This window comes from Epinephelus fuscoguttatus, linkage group LG15, assembly GCF_011397635.1.
Source record: "Epinephelus fuscoguttatus linkage group LG15, E.fuscoguttatus.final_Chr_v1".
Taxonomy (NCBI): domain Eukaryota; kingdom Metazoa; phylum Chordata; class Actinopteri; order Perciformes; family Serranidae; genus Epinephelus; species Epinephelus fuscoguttatus.
In genome coordinates, this window is record NC_064766.1 from 22,328,089 (window position 1) to 22,338,154 (window position 10,066).

A 10,066-nucleotide genomic window follows, 5' to 3' on the forward strand; every position below is an offset into this window, starting at 1 on the left:
TACTACAACAGAGGGAATAAATAGAGAACATTTACATTTGTTAATAAAATGCAGCAATAATAAAAATAAACAGTGTGGCATGAAATACACAAGGCAAGAATAATCATTACAAAGATGAATAAATGAGAGTACTGCCCTCATAACTGTAAAGGGAGTGTTAACATGGAGCAATCTTACAAGTATGGCTTTTTGGTGGGCGGGACTTAGCTGGAGGCAAAACAATTCTCCACAGACGTTAAGTAGTGCTAGCTAGCAAGTTCTTTTAGCTTGTTTTAGACAATGGAGGAAGATGATGCGAATGGTGCATTCAGAAATATTCATTCTGAGTGCTGGAGCGCACTCTGGCACAAACTGGACTGTTTGTAAATTCAAAGCGCTGTCTGAATGTGCTGTTCAGTTATCCAGAGCACTGCACTCTCAGATTTGCAAAGTGCACTCTGGGCACTCTGTCTGGGGAGACGGAGCAGCAGAACGCCATGTGGAGTGAATGTGTGGTTAACTTAAATGTTTATTAAATAGAAATATAACGCTCCGTTTCTTCGACCAACAGGGCCCTCATTTTAGTCAGAGTGTCGTAGAGCGTCAGACTGAATTTACGAACGCACCATGTCAGGTCACTCACTCTGGGACCGTGAGTGTTACTTGAATAAGTAAACACTGACCAACGGGACCAGACTGGCCGACCCGTATGCTCTCACTCAGTGGATGGATGATGTCACAGGAAGCTTTGTGGTCGATTACTATGCCAGTCTTACAAAGGAGGATGACACTTGAACGGTGTCCTCCGGTTTGATTTGCTATCAAAGCTAACGTTAGCTAATGCGCTAAAAAGTTAGCATTACGGAGAAATCCAATATTCCTCTTAATACCTCCCTAGTTTCTGATGAGGTGGACATGATAACCCTTAATACACATAACGTTATTCATCCCTAACACAGGAAATACTTTTTCCCTAACCTGATATGACATGTGAGTATTTTTGATGATCGCCTCCGTCCAGTCCTTTGGTCTTATCACATTTAACGTTAACCATCGTTGTCTTTGTTTTTGTTGATGGACAGTGGCGGCTGGTAGCCTACGTGATAAAATTTAAGTTTTGAGCCATGACTCCTTCTATTCTGGCTCCCAATAACACAACAAGACATGTGAGGACTCCGTTGTAGCCTACAGCCCTGTGGTGGACCAGCTAAGAAACTGACGCCATTGTGATGTCTGCCCATATCCATTATTACTGTGCCAGTGCACTCAGAGGGTAAACTAAAGAAGTGCAGGACCGTCCCTTAGCAGACGAGTCAGAGCGCTCACTGTGCTCCTATAACACAGCAGTGTAACTAATTAAACAACATAAAGGATCATATTACAGAGAATGACAGTTACAGTATAATAACGATAAATTCTCACGGACACACCGAATGATAAACCAGGTGAAAAAGACTCCAGACAAAATGCAGCATTGATGAAATTTTGCCATGTGAATTCAGCTAGCAAAAGCCACAGACTTCAGGACTGTGCATGTGGACGGTGAACGTTTAGGACACAGAAATACAGTACATACACATTGGAGTAAAACTGGAGAAGATTTTATTTAGGAAATTGTGACAGTTGACAGAAATATGAATACTCAATTACAGATTCAATCCTCCATTCATTTCACATATCCTCTTGAGGGTCGCAGTGGGGTTGAAGCCTATCCCAGCTGATATTGGGCAAGGGTAGGGCTGGACGATTATGGCAAAAATAATAATCATGATTATTTTGATTGATATTGAAATCACGATTAATAAACACGATTATTCACTGATTTCAAAACTCCACCAAAACTCAACTTCAAATTTAACTTAAAAGAACAGCCAGAAATAAATTAGTAACAAGTAAACAACTAAAAAAAATAAAAATAATAATAGTAAATTAAAATAATAATAGCAATAAAAACAACAAATAAAAATAAATACTAGGGCTGACCCAAAAAATTCGAAGCTTTCAAGCTTTGTTCGATGGCACGGGATTCGATTGTGAAAAAAAAATTCAAATATTTGGCCTTTTTTTTTCCTCCCGTTTTTTTTTGGGGGGGGGGACCTTGAACGCAACACCATCTCCGACAAGGAAATAGAAAGCCCGACGTGCAATGAATGGAGACCTATTATCCTGCTTGAACACAGACAGCTAAATTCTTTCAACAATGTGACTGAAAATAATGATAAAATAGATTTTATTGATGTAAAATAATACGCTGATGGTGACATTTGCCACCGGTCCGCTGCGCTCTGAGTCTGGTGTCTGACACATGCTGCTCTGAGTCGCCCATCTGTCTGCTTGCGCTGCAGTGTCCGCCAAGGGTTTTAATTTTTAGTGTTAAAACAGAAGTTAAACACTACTTATCAGCAACCAGAAGTGTTTTTTCGTTTGTGAATATTTTTATCTTAATTCTAGGGTTGCAAGAAACTACCTTTTCGCCATAATTTGTAAGCTCAAATTAACTTTTTTGGACTTTTTTTTGCTCGTGTTGCCTTGGGGGGCAGACACGACAGCGTGACAAACTTTGCAAACAATTTCCTTAGCTCAACGTCCGTCAACTTGAAGCCAAAATGCTTCCAGATGACTGAAGTTGTCCTACAGTGTACCTTTCTTCTCAACCAAAGGCTGTCTTTCTGCCATGTTCTCAATCGCTCGCTCCACATATTGATCCACACACGTCACACGCTTGCTGCTGCTGCACATAACAGAGGTGCTTACATACACGCCGTGCCGTGCGCCGCATTAATTGCTTTTCTTCGATTATAATGTTTTTATGATTGTGAGAAGCCAAAATCGAAATCATGATTAAAATTCGATCAATCGTCCAGCCCTAGGCAAGGGGCAGGATAAACCCTTGACAGGTCACCAGACTATCACAGGGCTGAGACAACCATTCACTTCACTCCTAGTAAAAACCTCCTGAACATCTGGATTTTAGGTAATCAGAGAAAAAAAGTGAGCACACATTAGCAGGTGCTAGGCTAACAGCCATCTCTGAGATGCCTGACGCACGCTCTCTGTCTGCTGGTGGAAATGTGCTCACCTGTGTGTGCGCACGTGTGTGTGTGCGCACGTGTGTGTGTGTGTGTGTGTGTGTGCGTGCGTCGGGGCGCAACCCCACCATGCTCGATACAGAGAGCAGAGGAGAATTGTAAACACGCGACCATGTAGAGACAGAAATGACATATTGTCATGTAATTAAGATAAATAACATAAGGCTATTTAATTTGTTTAATAAAAGGGCATGGTATAGACCTGTTCTAGGAAAGGTAACCTTAAATGACTTCTGTTGTGATCTGGTGCTAACTGAAACCCTGAATCAATCAAATAGTAAATATAAAGACATCATGCACAATCAGCCCCTGTTTTTTTACCACCTCCTCCTCCTTAGTCTCTGGCCTCCAGTGAGTTGATGGCTTGAAGCTCTGCAGAAAACCTCTCGCCCAGATCTCTGTTGGCCTGCAGGAAACCACCCAGCCTCTTCAGCTGCTCAGCATCCTGAGGAAGAGACGGGATTGGTCACATGACATCTTTCTTTATATGTGTCATTTATAAGTAAGCAAGTGCACATGGACTATTTGTTCTCCACACCTGCGTCTTTGTATCATCATCAGCACCATGCAGTAACTCCTGCAGACTCTCTCTTAGCAGCTCAGTCTCCCATTGGCTGATTAAGTCAGCGCTCGTGTCCCATTGGCAGACAGAATCCGCCTCTAATCCATCCAGGCCAGCAGAGTCAATTCGGTCCAAACCAGAGACACATATTGACAAATCAAGGGTCAGCATCTGGACGAACAGAGTACACATGAACACAAAGTGTGACGCAAAACAACACGGATGCAGCTGGGACTTCCAAACATGGGATGCACTTCAGCAGCAGTGACACACACGCAGACAAACATGCTCACCTCCTCAATCTGTTGTCCAACTGTTGCCATCTCTGGGATGTGGCTCAAATGCTGCACAAGATTTTTCACTGCGGTCTGGTACTGCCTCATCCATTCGTCCGTCACACACAACTCACAGGAGTGCATCAACTCGTTCCTAAAACGGATGACCTGGAACCGCACAAATGAAAGAGAACCACACATTATATTACACGACAACTTTATAAATTTTTAAAAAAGTGTAAGCTTCTTTCAACCTGTGTATATTAGGGCTGCCCCCACTATGAATTTTCTTAGTCAACCAATAGTTGTCATTTAGGGCCATTAATCGACTCATCAAATGTGTAATAACCGCAGGCCACCTTAACAAGCATCGTATACTCTATTTACCTGAAATCCTGAGAGCAGAGCTGATCTTCTTCCAGGTGTTCTTTATAAGTGTGTAGGCCTATCGTCTGTAGGACAGATGTAAAGCTCTGGGTAGCCCTGCACTAACATGATCAACTTCTCTGTATTTATCAGACTGAATATTTACAGAAGAAGGGAAAGATATCTGTCAGCTGTGATTGGTTTATAACCTGACTCCTGTCTGACTGCCGAGGTGGCCACTTCCTGTGTTTGTCCAAACAAAAGTAGCATGGCATGCCCATTTAGACAATATGACTATTTACCTCTCTCACAAATTTTGGATCCACGTAGCAGAAACAGTCGCAGTAGTTGATTAGGTTGAGCAGAGCTGAGGCATCACATTGATCTGCACTCGTCAGTTTCCCCTGACCTCGTGGCATGTAGGCCTGCAGGGTGACAGAGAGAAGAGAGACACCTTCATCAGACTCACACATTCAATCTTCAGATCCTTCTGAGAACTTTCCAGTCTGTTTTATTGTGCTAGCACGAAGATGTGGGCACCTGTTGATGTCTGACTGCTGCTGTTAGTCAGTGTTGGGGGTAACGAATTATAGTAATGTATTAGATTTTACCAGTAATGGAGTAACATAACGTTATCGTTCGATTTTCAAATATCCAACATTCCTTGGGCACATCATGTCCAACAAACGCGGCTGTAAGAAAAAACACATGACCAGATCTGAGCTTAAAACAGTGATGCGTCATCAGAATCACTTTATTTTATGTTTCATTTCACATTTTGCATGAAATAAAATATTTTCACTAGAGCTGACAAAGAATTTTCCTAGTCCACCAACAGCCGTCATTAGAGGGCCATTAGAAAGAACAGTATAAGTAACATTGTAATGACACTGTTGGCAAAGCAGCTAAAGCCTAGTTCACATTACATGATGGTAATCTTTTGGCGACCTGTGTGTGCACACCACAAGACCTGTGTGTGCACACCACAAGATTTCTCCACCGAGCCCTCGCCAACAGAGCCCCAGATAATGCGGTGACATCACCAAACTTGGAGACGACACATCGTAAAGACATGTATATTCTTCCCAGTGTTGAATCAGATCTGCCTGCAGGGCCTGGGTCCAAACACAACGTGCTCCCCGTGATCCTGTGGACGCCGCCATTGTTGTTGTTGCTTGCCAGCTTGTCAGTGTTGCCAGATCTTGGGAGAGAAACAAGCAACCAGGGCTATGGAAACAAGCCCAGAAGAAGCGACTGTCATGCATTTAAATAACTTATTAGATGGATATAGAGAAAGGTGACGTTTAGAGAGCAAGCCCAAATAAGCAACTCTACTTTAGAAACAAGCCCAAAGTTGCGGCTAATAAGCGGACCTAGCAACCCTGTGGCTTGTCCTTCTCACATTTCTTCCGTCCTCCTGCGTGCTGATGTGGGACATATCCTGTCTCTCATTGGCCAATGCTCTTTGTCAGTCGTGTCACACTTCTCCAGTTTTCTAGCATGTCAAATGTCCAGTGCCATTGTCGCAGAGGAGGGGGTGACTTGCTCGTCGGCTTGTTCACACATGAGGACTCATCATGGCAGACTATCTGCCGACTCACCTCCAACCCAAAGTGGCTCTCAAGATCCTCTGCGACGTCAAAATCGCAGTGAAAATCATGTAATGTGAACTAGGCTTAATGGACATTTAGCTACTTCCATGTTTCAGATGATACGTCATGTTTGTAGTCGACCAATGAAGATGAGTTTACATATCACCTTGAGTTCCTCCTTCACCTTCTCGAATAATATTAAACGCTTGGCCGAATACCGAATATTGTTGTTTAGTTTAACATTAGTTTTTGCAGATGAACCACCTCCAGATTAGTGTTGTCACAGTACCGAAATTGGATCCCACTGTACGATACCAATGAAAATATCATGGTTCTAAGTAGTATCACGATACCACAGCGAAAATGAGGCAGATGTGCCTTTTGTCATTTATAACAAGATAAATCACTTTTCTATTATAGGCTACATCACTGATATTTCAATGGAATAAATTACTTATTGACTTATTCATACTTCAAAAACAGCATCAGTGAGTGATTAACATAGGGGGGATCAAAATAAAATAAATAAATAAAATAAGAATCAACCAGCCACCCTCCTCCCCTTCATAAGTAATGAACAGTCCCTAAAGTGCGGTGAGGTTTGTGGGCCGTGAACGGCTCGTTTCTCCTCTGACACGTCACGTACTTGTGTTTGGCTAGCTCGGCTGTTCAGGTACTTCTGGGCAGTCCACACGCCAAGAAGAGGATATTATTGGAGCCGACTTCTCCGTCGTCAGTAAGCCGATGGCCGCCATATTTGACAGGAATATATTACTGTCTGTGTCTGTGACCCCCGTTCAACCCACAATTGGTGGGATTCGCCTTTCGTTTCTGCTGCTGGTTGAAATCTGTACTCGCACAGCGTGCTGAATGATTTAAGCCTATTTTGCTCGCTCACAACTATTTTTAGTCGCAAATGCGAGTGCAGTGAGAGACGGATCGCCACACTGCCGACATTTTGCTCCACGCGTCACAACACACTGTTTAATTGCATTATCAAAACACGCCGCTATTATTCAGCCTTGCTTTTAACTTATTCCACCGAATACCGAATGTGTGTTTTTTTTGCAATATTCGGCCGAATATATTCGGTTGGATTTCCTGCCTGACATGTTATTAACTAGCCTGTGTAATAACAGCAGGTACCAGCCCTGGAAATTAACCTGACTCCTGTCTGACTGCTGAGCGTGGCAACTTCCTGTGTCTGCCCTTTCAAGTTCAATTCCCACATGGTTCATTCATATAAGTTTTGATTTATTTTGACAAGGTGCAGCTCCTAAAAGAGTTTCACATTTTTTGTTTTGTTTTTGCAACTAAAATTGTTCTCACCAAACACTTTCAGGATGGTACCTTTGGATCCAAAAGTAACCCTTCAGACAGGGTACCTAGACCCTTGGTCAGCTTAGCGTTTCCACCACAAACAGTACTCTAACATGTGGGCTGGGTTGTTGTCACTCACTGCTCCATCCAGCCCCCGCTGCATTTCTTCATCACCGGTAACACAGATGGAAGTCTGCACCTCATTTATCGTCCACAGAACGAGGCTGCATGCCGACATTTTCAGAACAAAATAAAACAGGCTGCCATATCCTGACGCTCTGCAATGCTTTTTTTTCCTCCAAGGGGAGGATCAAAATGTATTCTGTCACTTAACCCGGCCTAAATTAATATTTATAAACGCTTGAAGATCCACTCATTATTAAAAGTGTCTGTCTAAAGTGATAGTCAAAGTTGTCACAGTGAAATTTAAGGTGTGTTGATGGATTACATCTTCACCTCATGCATTGAGTAACATTACAAGTTGATGTTCCACCTTAAAAGTCGCCGGCAGTTGGCCCAGAGAATTAAGTTAGTAACATCCTTTCATTTTATAGTTCTCCAAGGTATAAACAGTGGTTACATGAGCCTCAAAACCAGCCACAACTCAGCCCTAAGCAGAGTGACCGTCCTCTATTGACCAATCAACAGACTGCAGTGTTCACAGCTCCACCTTTTAGTACCAGATCTGCGTGCTAGGTACCCCAACAGAGGGGGGACCAAAAATGGGGATGGTACGGAACAGTTCCACTGGTACCATCCACAACTTTTCACAGTGGAAACAGGAAAAAAGCGTACTGTACTACTTGATGGAAACGGGGCTTAAGTGACCAATGAAATCTTGCCAACTAATGACGTCTCTGATCGACTAATGTTTGGTCGACTATTAGGGGGCAGGTCTAATTTTCATCAACTAACCAGCATGCATAACAAGAGTTAAAAACCAAAGCTTTTTTCAACTTCAGGACTTCAGCCTTCAGCTCTTAACTTTTTAGACATCAAAGGGTGCATTTTAAAAACCTAACACTCAGGGAGGCTCAAAGAAAAAATATTTGTGTCTTCAGTGAGGGGATAAGTAAATAAGTCAACAGTCCCTTCCGTGAAGTGAGTGTGTCTTCAGTGGCGTGTACCTTGGCCAGTTCCCAGTGGTCAGTCCTCCAGTTGGGAGGGAAACAGTTGTCCCAGTTCACTATGGCACCCGGCTGTCTGTGGTGTCTCAGGATCTCTGTCTGCCACTTTGAACACACCTGGCAGGGTGAGGAAAGCTACACACACACACACACACACACACACACACACACACACACACACACAAAGTAATGCATTTTATGCAGGAAGTTACAGTGAGAATAAGTGGTAAATATTACAGTGATTAATATAATATGGTCGCAGTAAGCTAATAACTGAGTCTTTGTGGGCCCACATAAAAGATACAACAGGAGATCCACACTAAAGTGTTGCAGAAACAAAGTTTACAGGCTAATTTCACCTTATTCCCTCTGGGTCTGCATGAAGTCTGACATGGTTTCCGTAGCAGAGGGTTTTGATTGAGCAGATTTCCGTGGAAAGCTCTCATGTTGTGGGCGATGAAGGGATGCAGCCCATTCTTGAGGATGAGCAGACACCGTCCAGCCTTCAGCCAGTTCTTATACTCCCTGTCGTTCAGACGGGTCGCCAGATCTTCATGGACCATGTCGGATTTACTTCCCGATACAAACAACCGACAAAGGGACAAGTCGAGGCTGAATCCTCATGCTTAGCTCCACCCTCTCGGTGCGAACCGCACAGTGGCCACGAGATGGCGATGTCTACCTGAGAGACTCCAGGATGTGGCTGGTTACTGCTCCTGCTGGTCCAAGGGAAGTGTCAGGGCTCTGGAGAGCAGGGCTGCAGCCCCATTCAGCAAAGCACAGAGATCCACCTTTTTTAGGAAGATCATCAGTGTGCTGAACTGTTTAAAGACTTTTACCCCTCAGGAAACTGCAGGAGCTGATTAAACGAGCAGTGTGTAAGATTTAGGGGGATTTAGTGGCATCCAGCTGAGAGGATTGCAGAATTCAACCAGCTGACACTTCTGCTGGTTAGAATTCCTTCAGTGTTCATTGTTCAGGAGGTTTTTACTGTCAGCTAAATTATCCGCAGAGGTCTCTTAGGATGCTTCACACCTGCCCTGTTTGGTTTGGTTCACTCAAACTCAAGTTTATTTGTCCCCTCAGTGCGGTTCGTTTGTGCAGGTGTGAACACAGCAAAACAACTGGACCGAGACCACCTCTTCAAGAATGTCTCGGTCTGGTTACAAATGAACTCTGGTGCGGTTTGTTTGTGGTGAGAACGTGTTCCAACCTTGATCTGAACCAACTGCAGTCACATGACACATTGTTTGGGTTAAACATGAGCATGTTACAGTCCTGGAGGATTATTAATGTGCACCTCCTCCTGTACTGCCTTAATATGCACATTCAGCACATCCAATGCATCAAAACATTGTTTTCTAGTTGGAGGCGCGCCTCGTTTTCAAACTGTATGGTTTGACTAAAATGAACAATGACAGCAATATAGTCCACGATGACCAGCGCTAAAGCTCTTAATCAAGAGCAGCTTTCTCACGCAAAGCATTTGATCTAGTCTGCCTGTAAATGCTGCCGTGAGAACACAAACCAACTCTAGGCAGTTATGCAGCTTTGGAACTACATGAGCCCCTGATTCAGACAGCAAGACAATTCTAGGTCATATGTCATATGAAAAATTATTTTTATGGATTTGAGCCAGCATGTTATCATATGAGGGCACCTGCAAATGTGCACTTACCTTCTCTCCCTGATAACCTCAGACCAAGACATTCAGGAGGGTTTTTACCAGAAACCGAATAATGCGCATGGGGTCCTC

General features: G+C 43.4%; 1 protein-coding gene across 1 annotated transcript; it reads right to left on the minus strand.

Moving 5' to 3' along the window:
• Positions 1 to 2,010: 2,010 nt before the first annotated feature.
• Positions 2,011 to 8,938, minus strand: LOC125902450 (uncharacterized protein CXorf38 homolog). The gene is made up of 6 exons (XM_049598790.1): positions 8,670 to 8,938; positions 8,311 to 8,445; positions 4,574 to 4,696; positions 3,924 to 4,073; positions 3,607 to 3,801; positions 2,011 to 3,513 (listed from the first exon to the last, which is right to left on the minus strand). Exons 1-6 carry the CDS (start codon positions 8,871 to 8,873, stop codon positions 3,403 to 3,405), a joined length of 918 nt encoding a protein of 305 aa, XP_049454747.1. The 5' UTR covers positions 8,874 to 8,938; the 3' UTR covers positions 2,011 to 3,402.
• Between the last annotated feature and the right edge of the window lie 1,128 nt (positions 8,939 to 10,066).